General features: G+C 40.0%; 2 protein-coding genes across 6 annotated transcripts in view; one reads left to right on the forward strand and one right to left on the reverse strand.

The window, feature by feature from the left end:
• The window catches only part of cpm (carboxypeptidase M), a 379,572-nt gene that overhangs the window by 348,831 nt on the left and 11,531 nt on the right, over window positions 1–19,210 (reverse strand). The window lies entirely within an intron of this gene.
• mapk11 (mitogen-activated protein kinase 11) overlaps window positions 1–19,210 on the forward strand; it is a 38,801-nt gene that overhangs the window by 3,866 nt on the left and 15,725 nt on the right. Inside the window, exons 2-7 of one of the 5 annotated variants that reach the window (XM_028807405.2) lie at window positions 5,981–6,110; window positions 6,205–6,263; window positions 11,773–11,884; window positions 11,965–11,994; window positions 12,197–12,244; window positions 12,336–12,450. In XM_028807405.2, the coding sequence (XP_028663238.1) occupies window positions 5,981–6,110; window positions 6,205–6,263; window positions 11,773–11,884; window positions 11,965–11,994; window positions 12,197–12,244; window positions 12,336–12,450 (494 nt within the window). Of the gene's footprint in view, window positions 1–5,752; window positions 6,111–6,204; window positions 6,264–11,772; window positions 11,885–11,964; window positions 11,995–12,196; window positions 12,245–12,335; window positions 12,451–19,210 lie in introns of all 5 variants that reach the window. The other 4 variants (XM_028807430.2, XM_028807438.2, XM_051933514.1 and 1 more) reach the window with 4 other exon arrangements.

Genomic DNA, 19,210 nt, shown 5'->3' on the forward strand with positions numbered 1-19,210 from the left:
CCTCAGCCGGAAAAGGGTGATGTGCCCTCTCAGGGTTGGGAGCGAGATCCTGCCTCAAGTGGAGGAGTTTAAGTATCTCGGGGTCTTGTTCACGAGTGAGGGAAGAATGGAGCGTGAGATCGACAGGCGGATCGGTGCGGCATCCGCAGTGACGCAGGCTCTGCATCGGTCTGTCGTGGTGAAAAAGGAGCTGAGTCGTAAGGCAAAGCTCTCAATTTACCAGTCAATCTATGTTCCTACCCTCACCTAGGGTCATGAGCTATGGGTAGTGACCGAAAGAACAAGATCGCGAATACAAGCGGCTGAAATAAGTTTCCTCCGCAGGGTGTCTGGGCGCTCCCTTAAAGATAGGGTGAGAAGTTCAGTCATCCGGGAGGGGCTCAGAGTAGAGCCGCTGCTCCTCCGCATTGAGAGGAATCAGATGAGGTGGCTCGGGCATCTGATCAGGATGCCTCCTGGACGCCTCCCTGGTGAGGTGTTCCGGGCACGTCCAACCGGGAGGATTCCCCGGGGAAGACCCAGGACACGCTGGAGAGACTATGTCTCCCGGCTGGCTTGGGAATGCCTCAGAATTCTCCCGGAAGAGCTAGAAGAAGTGGCCGGGGAGAGGGAAGTCTGGGTATCTCTGCTCAAGCTGCTGCCCCCGCGACCCGACTTCGGATAAGCGGAAGAGAATGGATGGATGAAATAAAAGTTTTTTAAGTATTTTGCTTTTGAGTCTTCCGAAACAATCTGCAGTTTCATAGCAGCAATTGAAACTTTGGAAACCGAGGATGTCTATTGTCAAAAAGAACTGAGTCTTCCCCTTTTGCTTTGCGCCTTAACCATAATCTATCATCTATTGGTGAGGAGCGAAAGGTTTAGATTTGTCCAAATATTCAGTCTCCGGTTTTCGACGGATCTTGACGTTTTAGGGTCCCCTGATATCTTGATAATGTGTGTGTATCCGTGTGTCATAGTTTCTTGAGGATGGTCTAGAGCTAAAATGGCTGGACGGAAAAGCACCAAACTCGAAATTTAAGCCTGTTATGAGATGACGATGTGCTGATTAGTTTTTGAGCCAAATTGTGCAAGAGAAAGTGGCACTCTAGGGGAACCTCAAATTCTGTAATTAATTATGAATTCTTCTCATCAATTACTGTCGTAATGACCTATTTTATGATCAGAAAAATCAGCGTCAGAGTGGTAAATAATTACTGAAATGTTATAGAAGAGTTCAGGTAACTTGGTTCCCAGGGTGCAAAGCCTACTGACGCTCACGTCCAAATTGTTTGTGATCTGCTTGTGATTTGGCTCCATTAAACCACTAATCTTGACAATGCTGTTGAGACAGTTTGTGTTTTTAATATTGAGGTTCCAATCCAGCATATAAAAGCAAATGTACTCCACCCTCTCTACAGTCTGAAATTTTTAATATTGGTGTTTGAGAATCGGGAGGAGAACACTGAAAATCAACATCCATTTCCTAAGTTTGATGGACTGAGCTGTAACAAAATAGTGATTACACCATTTAATAACATAACCAACAGCAAGCCCCTCACAGTGTTCCTTATTTTATCGCTGACTTATCCACAGATTTTGAGATAAATACACTAAAATAAACGCAGACTACTGCCTTGAGGTGATCCCCTGAATGGTTAGAATTCACTGGTGAATCAGACATCCACACTTTTTGTGTTCTTTTAGTTTAAAAAAAAAAAATCCAGTATCTAGTCAACCAAGTTAGACTCTAAACAGAAATTATCAGTTAGCTTCTCATCTGAAATGTGTTGTAAAACAGATGAAAAATCAATTAATAGTGGTTGGACATGGATTTTTGAGCCGGCTCCGTGTTCAGACAGTAAAATACAGAAATACAGCCGTGACTTCCTCCATACCTTTCTCTGCTAAGTATGTAAATTAGTCTGAGTTCATATAGACCGAAGATTCTTTTACTAGATCCCTCTTTTTCTTTTATAGGGTCTCATAATATGAGATGTTAAGGAAACCATGCTGAAGTGTTCAGTGGTTTTTGGCAAGTTCAAGAACATCGATCAGTTTCCAAATTTTAGAACCTGTTTTAAATCCAGGGACATCTGAACTGTGCAGTGGAGCTTAGGGCAGAGTTCTTCAGCTCACGACTGAAACAAGCATCCATTTGTTTTGTCTGGTCCGAAGCTCTTTGACTTTAGTTTGTTGGAAAACCTATTTTAGATAATGCTGTTGAAAGAAAGGCTGGCTCCTAGTTCCGGTCCTGAATATAGTCCTTTGCTTTATAATCTCTGAACTGAAATAACGTCTCTTAAACCTTAGAATTCCATTCTATTCCAGCTACCTCATTAATTCCATTCTGCAGTGAACCCAGATTGTCTGTTCTCAGATCACTCCTGAGTTATGTCCTTGCATTTAGCCACTACATGTGTGATTTCATATTCCCCCTCACCCCTTACTGTAATTTACTCTGATAAAAGCTTTGATCCTCCCCTTCAGCAGTTGTCTTTATATCTTTAGCAATCCACAGCTTGTTGTTTCTATATGCCTTGATATCCTGTCAAATAGCAAATGGAATTTAATGGAAATGTGAAATGTTAGCACTGTGCTGTTCAAGCCATTCTCTGTTTCAGTGGCCGTTGCACATCAGTGGGTGGAATGTTTACGGGAAGGAAAGATGATACCAGGCTTTCCTAGCAGCAGACTCTGAATCACTCCATCTCTACTGAAAACTAGCCTATGCTGAATATAAGGTTTAATCTGCTGTATACTCAGAGGTGGATATTTTGCAAGAGGGAACAGTAAAGCAAGGTCTAGCAGCTGTAAATGAATCTGCTAGCTATGTATTATATATACTAGTGTGTATATATTTATATACAGCATACTGAGTATTGTTTATGTAGTGTGCCTGTAATAAACCATTCACAGTTCTACCTGGTCAAACTTGTTTTCATTGTGGGAGCGTTTTTTGTAAGAATACTTTCCAGAAAGCAAGATTGCAAATACAATTCATGTTGATTGAGGGATTGGATTTAATTCTTATCAGTAACAACTCTGTCATATCGTGACTGCCAATGTTTTAATCTCTTGCTAAGGCAAGTTTATTTTCTTGAGTTTTACACATACTCATTGAGATCTCCAGGAATTAACTCCTATTTAAGATTTGGCTGTTTTTTTTATAAACATCTGAAACTTTAAAAATCATAACGGTGTTTTAATGTCTTTGTTAATATTTCTGATCTCCTTGTGCCATCTTGTATGACTGCTCTTAACTCCTGTGTTGTGTGATGGGCCTTTGTGACCAATTGTCCCCTACCAATGCCAGAGTCTGATGTTCTCTGGCTAAGGGGAGGCTTTAAATGCCATCCCAGTGTCTCTTCCAACCAGGCACTTAAATTGCAGTCATCATGCCTCCGCATTTGCTCCAGCTATATCTTATTATCTCCTGGTGTACCTACACTCCTCATCTTTTAGTTGTCCTTTAAGAGTGAGGTCTTCAAGGCAGGTCCCTACCTGCTTGCTCTGTTTGAGAGACAGCACTGACTCATATATATATTCCTTCTGGGGCTGTGTGCTCTATATCAAGGATGTGTGCTCATTCTGGCAGTTCCAAGGCCTATTACCTTACTATTTCTCACCAACAATCACAGCCCACTTTACTCTGTTGACTACTTTTGACTGTTCAGTATGTCTTGCCTTACTACCTCAGTTTTCAGAAACAACTTACTTTGCTATCTGGGATGCTACTGAGGAGCTAAATATCTTTAAACACTGAACTGAGTGTTGCTTTATTAGTGGCACACTTCTAGTTCAGAATTATATTCAAATAATTGTTGCCCAAAACAGTAATGTTAGAGTGATATATTAATAAAACATTAGCAACAGGAACACAGTATACAACAAAGGATATACACAGTAAATGGACATTTTAAACTTTCAGAAAATACCCTTAAACAGTAAAGTTTGAAATACTAAGACAAAAAAAGCATTTCACAATATTAATCAATATAAATGTTGAATAGGCAGTGAAAAAAGAAAGGAAAGAAATTTTAAATTTTACATAGGGGCATTATTATGGTTTATTGGCATAAATTAATCCAGTTTCTGACCCATACAAATAAATTGCTAGCTCAGGGTTTTTTTTTTTTTTGTTTTTTTTTTTGAGAAAATCCCCAGGTTATGAGATTTTGCCAGGGTTAGACATGCCATCTGGGCAGTGCAGAGCAGAGGATGTTATATAGCATGCCTTCTCACTTAAGCAATGGTTACACTGGCACCAGGAGTATATCAGTACCTATCACTGTGGACGTTGTATGCCCTGCATGTATGTTAGATGAAAAAGAAGGTCCATAGGCAAGGACACCAACACAAGAGCTTGGGAAGACTCCTGTAGTATAGCGGAGCTCCTCTTGAATGTGCACCTGTAAATCTGAACATCCAGGAGTGAAGACTTATCACAGTGGTACTGCTGTGTAACGGTCGACCCCTTACCCGGCCGGCAGCTACACCTCCAAGCCCTGTGGCCTGGATAAATTACTGAGCTGAATCTAAATAACAAGCTGTGCCTCTAACAAATGAAAATTTTTCCCCACAATCGACAGTTTAATCAGTCACGCAGAAAACAGATGATATTTAAAAATAGGTAATTAATTATATTAAATGAGCAATAACAAGAAAAAAATGCACAATAAATATATATATATATCCCTCCACCAAAGCAACAGCACCATATATATATATATATATATATATATATATATATATATATATATATATAATATATATATATATATATATATATATATATATATATATATATATATATATATATATATATATATATACACACACAATAAACCCTCCCTTACCCTTGTAACATATAACAAACAACACGAATAACAAAAAATGAATGATATACGGAATGATCGTGAACTTGAGTCCGGTTATAAAAACTGTCCTGAATACGGTTGACTGAACTAGCGATAAATGAGTCGTTTGATTTTCCCGGAACAAAATGGAGCAGCCTCACCGTGAATCCTCAGCGCGTGGTGGATGATGAAGTCCGACCCCGGGGTCTCTCGTGATGAGGGTATTGAAGTAAGTCCGGCGGATTGAAAAACAAACCGGATGAAAATGTGCAATGTGGAATACAGCAGGTACAGATGGCTCATGGTCATGAAAATGAAAAGTCTCCTTCTCTCCTTTCTCTTTTTTCTGTTCCCACCTGATTACTTAAATAGTCCTGTGATGGATGCAATTGATTAATAGCAAACAGGTGTTTTCCAGGATTGAGGCTGCAGTCTCCTCCCATCATCCGTCCCCCTTTATGGGGACGACTTTCACTGACACACAAACAGCAAACAGGACGAAGGAAACAAGACGCACATGGTACTAACACGGACAACACTATTACTACTATGTAGCCCTGCTACAGCTGTGTAGTATGGTGTTTAAATTAAAAGTGTATCAGGTTTTTAGAAAAAAATTGAAAGTAAATTCATTAAGAATAAGTAGGAATTTTAATAAATATATAATGAATATGCTTTATGAACGTTATTCTTCAGTCAACATATGAGCATAGGTATTGAAATTGACAATGTAACACCTTATACTTTTCCCTATTCTTCTGCTTGTTCTAAACGATTTTTGTTTTTGTAGCCCTCTAACTTTCGGACTTCAGCAGTGACATTTTATACTTGATCCTTCTTGTGTGTAAACACAGATCTGTTGGGTCTTACTAGTTTCAAATAATTTCTTCTGACTTGCTATTTGTTTTACCCAGTGCAACATCTGAACCTCTCCCCATTCTCCTTGTCTCCCTAAGTCCTAAATGGGATTGGTGATGTCTGTCTTGTTACTGGCTTTGACTTGCTCTGGTTTCTCTGTCTCTTGCCAGATGTGCTGCTCTTTACTGTAACCGCCTTCCTTGTTCCTCCCCATCTTCTGTACCTACCCTACCCCTGTCGTGTCTTTGTCTCTCCTTCCTCTCCTCCTGTTGTCCTCCTTCCAGCTCTGCCTATGACATGAAGCTGCGTCAAAAGGTAGCTGTGAAGAAGCTGTCGCGCCCTTTCCAGTCTCTGATCCATGCGCGGCGCTCCTACCGTGAGCTGCGGCTGCTTAAACACATGAAGCACGAGAACGTGAGTTGTTGGATTTCTGGACCTGCTGTGCCTGCATGTATCCTCAGTTACTGGCTTATATCAAGCCATTTTTCTTATACCCTCTGTTTTTCAGGTCATTGGCCTGTTGGATGTCTTCTCACCGGCATCCAGCCTAGACGACTTCAATGAAGTGTAAGTTGTAAGAAAAAGTGGCTTTTATGTCAGAGTGGGTTGACAGGTGGAAAATGTTTACTGAATTCCACACCAGGTAATTTTCCAAGTGACGTTTACACATTCTCCCTGTGTTTAAAATGTTTTTTCTTAAGGTATTTTGAAATTCCTCCCACACACTGAGAGATATGTGTGTTAAGAAATGTGATGATTTTAAGTTGTCCAAGTGTGACTAGATATATGCATGAGTGGGTCCTGCAATTTATCGTATGCTCCAGGAACAGGCTGTGCCACCCATAACCCCCAACTACTCCAGCTACTCTGTATTTGGTTTAGCTGGTTTGAAAATATATTTTTGTATGCTCTACATAAAGACCACTTCCTCTCCTATCCACACAGTCATAGTATAAAAGATTAAGGGTCCTGTTAGGAGAAGCTTCAGCTGAGGCCTGCCATACACAGGAACCTAATAATCTTAAAAAAAAAAAAAAAAAGGTAGAGTGAGCCATTTGCTGTCAGATTCTATACTGCTGTCTCCTGAAAGAGTGCAGCTATAAGTGATGTTTTATGTAGCTCCTTTCATATGTACCTCATCACTCTACATAATAAATAGGAAGAGAATGTATATGAAAAAAGATCACTAAATATTTTCTGTAAGAACTTTACCTGAAACCCAAAGGAAAGTTTCAGATCATTTTAACATTCATGTACATTAATAAATGTAATGCATAAAACAGTTGCTAAGTAGGTTTGAGAATGAGATCAGATGAGATATCTCCAATGCACACAAAGTTATGTAATTCTATAACATATAAATAATCAAAATTAAAAATAAAATATCTAAATGCATATGCATGATGAAGCACCATTGTGTTTACTTCTGATATTTTATAGTTCTAGGACTGTAGTGAAATTCCTGCCAATTGACTGCTTGTCATTTGCAAATTCTGCCTGTGTCTGTAGTTTTTTATTTTTTATTTTTTTTTTTTGTCTGCATTTTCTAGTTTTCCTTCATATCCTAATGACACATGGAATATACTGATTGGTTACCCTAAATAAGCTTGATGTACAGTGCACTCCATAATGTTTGGGACAGAGACATATTTTTTTCTTGATATACCTCTGCTGCACAGTTTAATTAAGTCTGGTTTGTTTGATTTTTAATTTTAAAGTGCATATTGCAGACTTTACTTTAAGGGTATTTGCATACATGTACAAATTACAATACTTTTTATATGTAAACCCCCCCCCCCCCCCCCCCCATTTCAGGGCACCATAATGTTTGGCAAATATCAATGGTAGGTATATAAAAACAGTCATATTTAGTTCTTTGTTGCATATCCCTTGCTTACAGCGACTGCTTGAAGTCTGTGATTTATCTTCTCTGGTGATGCTGTGCCAGCCCTTTAATGCACCCTTCTTCAGTTCTTGCTTGTTTCAAGGGTTTGTCCCCTTAAGTGTTCTCTTCACCATATGGAAGGCATGCTCAATTGAATTTAAACTGGGTGACCATTTGGTCATTCAAGAATTTTCCATTTATGTAGCTTTGAAAAACTCCTGCGTTGCCTTAGCATTATGTTTGGGATCATTATCTTGTTGTAGGATGAAGCACTCATCCAATGAGTTTGGAGGCGTTTACTGGAACTTGAGCAGATGTTTCTGTACACCTCAGAATTCTTTGTGCAACTGCTATCAGCAGTTACATTTCAATGAAGACAAGTGTGCCAGAAGCAGTAGCAGCCAACATTCCCAAGCTTTAACACCCCCACCAACATGTTTAACAGTTGGCGGTGGTATGGTTTGGATGTTGGGCAGTTCCTTTTCTTCTCCACACTTTGCTTTTGCTATCACTCTGATACAGGTTCATCTTTCTCTTATCTGTCCACAAGACCTTTTTCCAGAATTCTGCAGGCCCTTTTGAAGTATTTTTTCCAAGCTGTAATCTGGCCGTCCTGTTTTTATGGCTAACTAGTGGTCTGCATCTAGCAGTACCATAGTGAGGATTCTTCTGTCATCAGCAGTGGAGGTCTTCTTTGGCCTCCCAGTCACTTTGCGATTATTGAGCTCAGTGATACTCCAGACAGTTGATTTAAGTAATCCTATGATTTTACCAATGTTTTTGTTTCTTGTTTTTCAGCCTCAAAACAGCTTCTTTGACTTTCATTTGCACATCTCTTGTCCTCATGTTGAACAATGGCAACTACAGAACCCATAGCAAGCCTAGATATCTTATTCCTGCACTAATGATGCAATGAAACACACCTGAGTAATGCCAAGTGTCCTAATGTGGGAGGACCGTATATAAAAAGTGTTGTAATTTTCTTCATTCTTTGAAATGTATGCAAATACCCTTAAATTAATGTATGCAATATGTTCTTTAATCACATCTGAATTGTCTGATTTGTAATTTTAAACTGTAGAGCAGTTTAAAAGTGTGTCTTTGTTCCAAACATTATTGAGGTTTTGTAGATGTGAGTGTACCCTGCATTGGACCAAACAAGACTGATTTCTGCCCTGCACTCAGTATTGCCTGAATAGGCTGTGGCTCTTACCAGTCCTTGAATTGCTTAAAGACTATTCAATAAATGTAATGAACATCATATGTATTTGGGATGTGGAAGAAGAACCAGAGTGCCTGAAGAAGTGTGTTGGACAACGATGGGTGTAAACTTGTCAGAGTTTAGGGAGAGATGTCAAATAGGGATTCCTGTAGGGCAGAGGAAAACATATCAAACTTTTTGGACTGAAAACATACACAGATGATACCTAAGGGAACTGTCAGGATTGAGAGATTGGTGCAAGCAAGAACAGGCTATTCCTCACATTACCAACTACTACCATTCATGTGGGTAGTTGCTGGAAAGAGTCTAGCTAAGACTGCTGCACATTTTGTGAAGGATTCTTTTTTTATTGTATACTGTCCAAGGCTCTTTATGTAAAGATTGTGAAGTGAGTGTGTCTATAACAGACAAGTAATTTATGTAGTATGAATTCAAGATTCAGCAGCTTTGAAGTCATATATGTAGTTTTCTTTCTAGCCTCAGACAATGGTTGGCATCTAATTATTTTTTTAACCAGCAGGAATAAGACTTAAACCCTACAAAATACAGTTTGGTTACATGATACAAATTCCTTGGTAACAACATACTGTATGAATACTGTATTTTTAAGTAGTATTTAGAAGTTAATTGCAAAATTATGTAAATAAAAGAAGATTCCTTTCTACAACAATGTGACAGCTTACAATGCTTTGAAGGTATTCAAGTGTTTTTTAGATATCTGTATGAGGCATGGATAATGGGGTACATTGCATTTATCATATATAACATGCACATGCTGTATACGCAAAGCAAGCAAAATAGGCAGTTAACTTGAATAATTCACTGATAAAACTAGCTGGTACATGAAAATGTTTCAAACATACAGGCTTGCTAGTACAGTAATCCCTCACTTATCACAGGAGATAGGTTCCAAGGCCGACCGCGATAACTGAATTTCCGCGAAGTAGGGACACCATATCTATTTTATTATTTAATGTATTTGGACGTTTTTAAACCCTCCCTGTATTGTTTACAACCCACCCTTTACTCTATTAATAACAGGGACAACTGCTAAGCAATATGAAATCGGTAGATAAGTTTACACTTACTGTATAGCGAAGTACACGTAGCTATATATGACGTGATGAATATGCTGCGCAGTAAAAATGATGATACAGTAATCCCTCCTCCATCGCGGGGGTTGCGTTCCAGAGCCACCCACGAAATAAGAAAATCCGCGAAGTAGAAGCCATATGTTTATATGGTTATTTTTATATTGTCATGCTTGGGTCACAGATTTGTGCAGAAACACAGGAGGTTGTAGAGAGACAGGAACGTTATTCAAACACTGCAAACAAACATTTGTCTCTTTTTCAAAAGTTTAAACTGTGCTCCATGACAAGACAGAGATGACAGTTCCGTCTCACAATTAAAAGAATGCAAACATATTGTCCTCTTCAAAGGAGTGCCCGTCAGGAGCAGAGTCTGTCAGAAAGACAGAGTAAAGCAAACAAATCAATAGGGCTGTTTGCTTTTAAGTATGCGAAGCACCGCGGCACAAAGCTGTTGAAGGCGGCAGCTCACACCCCCTCCATCAGGAGAAGAGAAATAGAGAGAGAGAGAGAGAGAGCCAGAGCCAGAGTAAAACAAAGTCAAAAATCAATACGTGCCCTTTGAGCTTTTAAGTATGCGAAGCACCGTGCAGCATGTCCTTCAGGAAGCAGCTGCACACAGAAGGTAGAAACGTCCCTATCGTCTAGGTGTGCGAACAGCCCCCCTGCTCACACCCCCCTACGTCAGCGCGAGAGAGAGAGAGAGAGAGAGAAAGTAAGTTGGGTAGCTTCTCAGCCATCTGCCAATAGCGTCCCTTGTATGAAATCAACTGGGCAAACCAACTGAGGAAGCATGTACCAGAAATTAAAAGACCCATTGTCCGCAGAAACCCGCGAAGCAGCGAAAAATCCGCGATATATATTTAAATATGCTTACATATAAAATCCGCGATGGAGTGAAGCCGCGAAAGGCGAAGCGCGATATAGCGAGGGATCACTGTACTTGCCTAACGCCTGACTTTATTGAAAAGAAACTAAACTTGCAGTGCCGCTATTCAATGACGTGCCGCTATTCAATTACACTTGCCTAACGCCTGACTTTATTGAAAAGAAACTAAACTTGCAGCGCCGCTATTCAATGACGCGCCGCTATTCAATTACACTTGCCTAACGCCTGACTTTATTGCAAAGAAACTAAACTTGCAGCGCCGCTATTCAATGACACTTGCCTAACGCCTGACTTTATTGAAAAGAAACTAAACTTGCAGCGCTGCTATTCAATGACACTTGCCTAACGCCTGACTTTATTGAAAAGAAACTAAGCTTGCAGTGCCGCTATTCAATTACACTTTCCTAACGCCTGACTTTATTGAAAAGAAACTAAACTTGCAGTGCCGCTATTCAGTGACACTTGCCTAACGCCTGACTTTATTGAAAAGAAACTAAACTTGCAGTGCCACTATTCAATTACACTTGCCTAACGCCTCTCCTAAGGGGAGATACTGTGGGATCTAGGCATCAGTCAAAGCACCAATCACAGGCCCGATTAGAAAGTGGGAAGCTGTGATTTGTCGTCTCCCTCCCATGTAACAATCACAGCCTGTGTTACAACGCACTTAGTCACCGAACTTGTTTTGTTGTTCTTAGACTAGGAAATACTACTACTATATTTAAAAACCCGCGAAGTCGTGAATCCGCGAAAAGTGAACCGCGAAGTAGCGAGGGATTACTGTAATCTAAGGTGTTTAATATTGTGACACTACTTTTTAGGTAAGTTGTTTTTGATTTTATTTCTGAACTGTGTTTAAGTTTGTACTGTAAAATTAGACTTAAACAGATATCCAAATGAACGTTCTTTAGAGCTCTGTGCAAAAATAAATACAACTGTTTGCTACGTGGTTTTGAATCTCTACCATTTGGGTTCTTCTGTGTTTGCAGATACCTTGTAACAAATCTGATGGGAGCAGACCTGAACAATATCGTGAAATACCAGAAGCTATCTGATGAGCATGTACAGTTCCTTATCTACCAGCTGCTCCGTGGACTCAAGGTAGTATTCCTAGGATGGGCCTGGGCACTGTCACTTATTATGTGTCAACTTCTCTTCATTCTTTTTATCTTTCTCTACAGTACATTCACTCGGCTGGTTTGATTCACAGGGTGAGAACTGACACATTTATATTGCATGTTCCTAACTCCATAAACTCCCGTCTTCTCACTTGGCCAGAAGTGGCTGCATTCTGTGGAGATTTTGTCCATCTATGCTAATTTTACTCTTTTTAAAATATGCATGAGATATAATTTTTCCTAGCCTGCTCTGTGCCCTGGTTTTAGTCAATCTCAACCTCCTTTAAACTTGTAGGATCTGAAACCCAGCAATGTGGCTGTCAATGAGGATTGTGAGTTGCGGGTAAGAGGAAACTCCTGTCATACTTGTGTGTACTGACCTTTACCAACTTTAATGCAGCACTTTTCTAAGCCTTTCTTGCTTGACTCTACAGATTCTTGACTTTGGGCTGGCACGCCAAACTGATGATGAAATGACAGGCTATGTGGCAACACGCTGGTACCGTGCACCTGAGATCATGCTCAATTGGATGCACTATAATCAGACAGGTGGGTCAGACCCCATGTAGGGAGGAGGATTAAGACAGATCTATCTCGTTTTATTCGCAGTAGCTTCCTTCCTAAAACACTGGCATAAGGAACATGAGTGTTATTGATGGAGTGAATGGCACCAGATGTGTCCCTTCTTTTTCCAATTCAAACACATACTCACTGTCTCATCTGGGGTTCATCTTTATATCTGATGAGCTTACCTGAGTATTTTGTTAGTAAATTGTATTATTAATAAGAAATGCCTTTAATTCTTATAAAAAGTCTCTGGTTATACAATGATATGACTGGGGTACTAGTAAGGAAGCATGCTGATCTTGTACTTTTATTGGTCTACCGAGATTGTTGTCAGGATTGTTTCCCAAAGACCTTTTTTGTATTTTATTTTATAACACTCAGTGCTACAAATTTATTAGACTAGAAAAATAAATGGGGATGCCGCAAAGGTACCTTTTTAAATATTCATTAACATCTTATACAGTATGTACATCAGAAATTAGAAAGGACTGACATGCAGTTCTAATAAATTACAGTGAAAATGGAAAATTGTAATTTGGAATGAATGCACTCTTTGGCTCATGATAGATAAAAACAGTAGATGACTCCTTTGCTGAAAATGTGATAATTTATTTCATCAATCTAACAAACATTGTGTAAATGCAAGGGCAAAGAAACCTTTTAAGTATTTTAAATCTGCTGTGTTTAACTCAACATCTTGTCATTTGTATTTGAGTTTGGTTCCTTGTCTGAAACTGCCAAATGACACAGACTATCAGGGTTTATCTGAATCATTTTTGAAATTTGAAATTCATTACATATTGGATTTTATTTAAAGTAGCTCCTAAAGTTTTACAAAATGTTTTCCTCTGCAGAGCATCAGACATGTCCATTGAAACAATAATATTACTTGTAGTTCAAACAATATATAAATAGTTCATATCATTGCTTTGGAGAATATCTAATGATTGCTATTATATTTTAAATGTAATCAAGATAACTGTGAACATTTAGGAGAAAATTACATATATAGGTAATGTGTGTGTGTTTTTGTTGTTTTTTTTGCTAAATGGAATACAGTGAGCCTTCATAGTAGATGGAATTTGAATTCTGGTCTTGTCACTAACTGTTTTTGGTTTGTGCATTCTCGGCATGTCTGTATGGTTTTATCTCTGGATACTTTATTTTTCTCCCAAAGACTTATATTCTCAGTGTCAGTAACTATTGTTTTGAGTTTCTGATTCACTGTTCCTTATGATGCACTGATGCTCCATTGATGGCTTGCTCCTACCTTGCAGCTGGTGCTGCCAAGATATACTCGGGTTCTGCATGAACCTAAGGTAGGATTAAACAATTTAAGAAAACAGATGGTAGAAGCATGGTACAGTAATCCCTCCTCCATCACGGGGGTTGCGTTCCAGAGCCACCCGCGAAATAAGAAAATCCACGAAGTAGAAACCATATGTTTATATGGTTATTTTTATATTGTCATGCTTGGGTCACAGATTTGCGCAGAAACACAGGAGGTTGTAGAGAGACAGGAACGTTATTCAAACACTGCAAACAAACATTTGTCTCTTTTTCAAAAGTTTAAACTGTGCTCCATGACAAGACAGAGATGACAGTTCTGTCTCACAATTAAAAGAATGCAAACATATCTTCCTCTTCAAAGGAGTGCGTGTCAGGAGCACAGAATGTCAGAAACAGAGAGCAAAGCAAACAAATCAATAGGGCTGTTTGGCTTAAGTATGCGAAGCACCGCGGCACAAAGCTGTTGAAGGCGGCAGCTCACACCCCCTCCGTCAGGAGCAGGGAGAGAGAGAGAGAGAGAGAGAGAGAGAGACAGATAAAAACAAAGAGTGAAAAATCAATACGTGCCCTTTGAGCTTTTAAGTATGTGAAGCACCGTGCAGCATGTCGCTTCACTAAGCAGCTGCACACAGAAGGTAGCAACGTGAAGATAATCTTTCAGCATTTTTAGACGAGCGTCCGTATCGTCTAGGTGTGCGAACAGCCCCCCTGCTCACACCCCCTACGTCAGGATCAGAGAAAGTCAGCGCAAGAGAGAGAGAGAAAAGTAAGTTGGGTAGCTTCTCAGCCATCCACCAATAGCGTCCCTTGTATGAAATCAACTGGGCAAACCAACTGAGGAAGCATGTACCAGAAATTAAAAGACCCATTGTCCTCAGAAATCCGCGAACCAGCAAAAAATCCGCGATATATATTTAAATATGCTTACATATAAAATCCGCGATAGACTGAAGCTGCGAAAGGCGAAGTGCGATATAGCGAGGGATCACTGTATATGCTCCTCACACAGAGCCAACTTGGAGTAGCAAGTGAGACCCCTCCAGGGCTCTTTCCTATCTTTCACTCTGTGGTGACAGTATAGGCTCTGGCTACGTTGAATTGGATTAGTTCGGCTTGAGAACGTCCTATTATGTCTTATTTGTACCATTTGTACTATACTCGGGGTGCTGTTATATTTCTTAAAATTCAAATTTCTTATGTTCTGATCTGCATTGTTTAAGGAGCAGTTTTTCTTTATCCTGTGAAATACCACCCATATTACCCAGTGCTTGTGTCTGTGTGTTATGTCTATTTACTAGTGACACAGTTAGAATGATAGTCCATAGCAGTTTGGACTCCTGCTTAGTTGTTTAGGGCTGATGAAATCGCCTTAGAATAAATCACATGATGCTGCTTTCAATTTATGAGACAAGGTAGCCCTCAGGACAGCAAAGACCAACCTGTCCCATGGCTTCGGGGAAGTAAAGTGTGCGTAAGGGAAGAAAATCCATGAGTACTTTCAGTGGACAAAAGACGCATAGCACATGTGGAAGAATTTCCAGGGCATGAGTGACTATGAGACTCAACTGCAGGCCTGCAAAGGTGATGCCTCTTTGCCAGATGGGCTGAACATATTTTATGCACAGTTTGAGGCCACTGAGTGATGTGCCAGCAGGGTAGACCACATCTCCCCCACCCCTTCAATGACCAGGGGCCTCATGTATAAATGGTGTGCACGCACAAAAATGTTGCGTAAGCCCGTTTCCACGATCACATCACAATGTATAAAACCTAAACTTGGCGTAAAGCCACGCACATTTTGACACCAGCTAAATGCTTGGCATACGCAAGTTCTCCGCTCGGTTTTGCAAACTGGCGGCACCCAGCATCAAAGCAGTGCTACTGTTCCTGGGTGGTTTCCCTTTCTTTTTTAGATCCATATCCCTAACGCGGCTTTATCAAATACACTGAAATTAACCGCATATCGTTTATTAGTTTAAGGCATCTGATTGTAATTAACCTGTAACAATATAATGGCCCACAGAATGGCCAAACTATTCAAAATACCATAGCTGCTTTAGCGTTGTTCCTCTCAATGCACCACTCAGACTATTTATCCCACTGTGTCTGAGTGTGGAATCACAGCTCTACAGCAGCTGATCAGAAAGAGAATTATCGGTATACAGCATCAAACACACACTGCCTCAGCCATGCGTACAGTCTATTGAACCGCTCTCATACGACAGACGCTTCAGAGCCTTTCCTGTACAAACCTCGCGGTTCAGAAACAGTTTCATCCCAAGGACTATAAACGCACTCAACCAGTCCATCAAGTGCTCCTTGTAGAACTGTTTGTACTTATAAGTACAATTACCTCACTGTAAACTTGCGATACAGTTATAATATTGCACAACCTGAGCCACTTCATAAAGCACGTATTTACATATGATGACAATATCATTTTTAAGATGAAATTCAGCAAAATATGTTTATTACATTATACAGATAAAATGTTAACATCATTTAAATAATCTATATTGTTAATAATTTAACATTTGAGGATACTGTGTCGCAGTGCTAGCTAGTTCAGGGATTGTTCCTGCCTTGTGCTGTATTGTTGCTGGGGCTGGCGAGACACTGGAAGGATAGATGGATAGAATAATTAAACATGTACTACGAAGATATTTCAATGTTTTTTAAAAGTTTTGAAGAATCGGCATTCTAATCTTGCAGGTAGCTTAACATCTATTACAGAGCTGATTGTGTGGCGATTGGTTACTTGGAGAAAGGAAAGGAAGGACAAGAATTGGTTAGTACATTTGAAAGAGACAGTACTGCTGCAATAAATTATTTCATCAAAGGTCATGCATGGCGCAGCAAGCATCTTGCAGGAGGCAGAAACAATCTTTGGACAGGGCGCGAGCTTGTCACTATCACTGCACCCACCGTGTTCCAATGTTTAATAACATGCTTTAACTCCTATCATCATGTATACATCTCAGTATTTTAATTATTCAGAGAGCTGTAATATCACGAATGTAATGGATTCTGTGTCCTGTCGGAGGAAGAGAAAGCCTGTTTAAGAAGCACGTAGTGATTCACACATATAGAGGAGCACGTAGAAGAACACATACAAAACAAAGTATGTAACGTGCTACTTTAGTTATGATGGTATTTGAGAAACTAGTAAATTTAAATGATTTAAAGATGAAGTTTATGATGATCTACTTTAATGACAAACTACTTGATTAAAGTGGAAATTTCGAGATTGAAGTTGACATTTCGAGCTATTTTCTCACTGTGTCCCTATTTTTTTTTTCTTTTCTCTGTACTCTAATAAGTTTTCATATGACACTCAGATGGTGGGCTATGACTCGCCTTTTCAGGCAACTTTGATATGTGACAACTTCTTTTTTTATTTCGGCATTGTGCGACTTTGTGAACATGAGCATTTGAGTTTCTCCAACACTCTATGTCACTCGATCAACTTCCTTTTGCTGTTTATACCACTGTTTAAACTAACAAATTGTACATTTCTCCTTGCCTCCACTTGGTGTTTGCTGAAATTCTTCTCTTTTTCCCCGTGCTTTTGCCATTGAATTTTCACAGAACGCTCAGCTTAAGGGCTATTTATATTGATTTGCATATTCAAAGAGGTGTAATTCTGGGAGGAGTCTCGGAGTGGCGACAGGCGCGTGCACGTGCATTACTTTTCATGCTGACCGGGATTTATGGAGTGGAAGAACGTGGAAGTTGGCAAATGCACAGATTTATGCATCTGGATTTTTTTTGTGCGTACGAACATTTCCACTTTTGTCAGTATGCCATGTTTTAGTGTGAATTCTGCACATGGCATTATCCTTGAGGCCCTAGGTGTTGTGCTTGTCCACAGTCATTGGGAGGAAAACTTTATCCAGAGTTAACCCACGTAAGGCTGGATAACATATCTGCCTGTTTTCTTGTGGGTGTGCAAAAAGCTTCAAAATCTCCCTGAGCCAGGCAGTAGTCCTTAAATACTTCAGTGTACAATCATTGTACTGGTGCCAAAGAAGTTAGCAGTGTCCTGCCTCAACAATTACTGCCTTAAGCACACGCATCCACCATTATGAAATGCTTTGAGTAGCTGGTTGTGTAGCAAATGAAATACACATGCACAACCACCTTCAATTTGCCTGCCACTCAAACCTCTTGACAGAGGATGCCATTTATTTGCCCGTCACCTGTCCCTGTCCCTGTCCCATCTGGAAAAGGATAATTACATTAGAATGCAATTTGTTGACTTAAGTTCAGCATTCAATACCTATTATTCTGCAGAAGTTCATAGGAAAGTCTCATATACTAGGCTTTAACAATTCCATATGCAATTGTGTCTTGAACTTTCTGAGAGACTCCAAACATGGGAGGTGTAATTTCCAATCCACTCTAAACACAGGCACCCCTCATGGTTGTGGCTCAGTCCACTTTTGTTCACACTAATGACCCCTAGCTGCAGTGCAAAATACAGCTCCAACAGCATTGTTAAATTTGCTGTATAAGACACCACAGCGGCGATAAGGTAGCATACAGAATGGAAGCGGGGTGGCTGTGAGACTAGTGTAAAGTCAACAATTTGTCTCCTAACACAGACAAAAAAAGGAGATTACAGTAATCCCTCCTCCATCGCGTGGGTTGCGTTCCAGAGCCACCCGCGAAATAAGAAAATCCGCGAAGTAGAAACCATATGTTTATATGGTTATTTTTATATTGTCATGCTTGGGTCACAGATTTGCGCAGAAACACAGGAGGTTGTAGAGAGACAGGAACGTTATTCAAACACTGCAAACAAACATTTGTCTCTTTTTCAAAAGTTTAAACTGTGCTCCATGACAAGACAGAGATGACAGTTCTGTCTCACAATTAAAAGAATGCAAACATATCTTCCTCTTCAAAGGAGTGCGCATCAGGAGCAGAGCATGTCAGAAACAGAGAGCAAAGCAAACAAATCAATAGGGCTGTTTGGCTTTTAAGTATGCGAAGCACCGCCGGTACAAAGCTGTTGAAGGCGGCAGCTCACACCCCCTCCGTCAGGAGCAGGGAGAGAGAGAGAGAGAGACAGAGAAAAACAAAGTCAAAAATCAATACATGCCCTTTGAGCTTTTAAGTATGCGAAGCACCGTGCAGCGTGTCGCTTCAGGAAGCAGCTGCACACAGAAGGTAGCAACGTGAAGATAATCTTTCAGCATTTTTAGACGAGCGTCCGTATCGTCTAGGTGTGCGAACAGCCCCCCTGCTCACACCCCCTACGTCAGAAAGAAAGTCAGCGCAAGAGAGAGAAAGAAAAGTAAGTTGGGTAGCTTCTCAGCCATCTGCCAATAGCGTCCCTTGTATGAAATCAACTGGGCAAACCAACTGAGGAAGCATGTACCAGAAATTAAAAGACCCATTGTCCTCAGAAATCCGCGAACCAGCAAAAAATCCGCGATATATATTTAAA

This window comes from Erpetoichthys calabaricus, chromosome 1 (genome assembly GCF_900747795.2).
Source record: "Erpetoichthys calabaricus chromosome 1, fErpCal1.3, whole genome shotgun sequence".
NCBI lineage: Eukaryota > Metazoa > Chordata > Cladistia > Polypteriformes > Polypteridae > Erpetoichthys > Erpetoichthys calabaricus.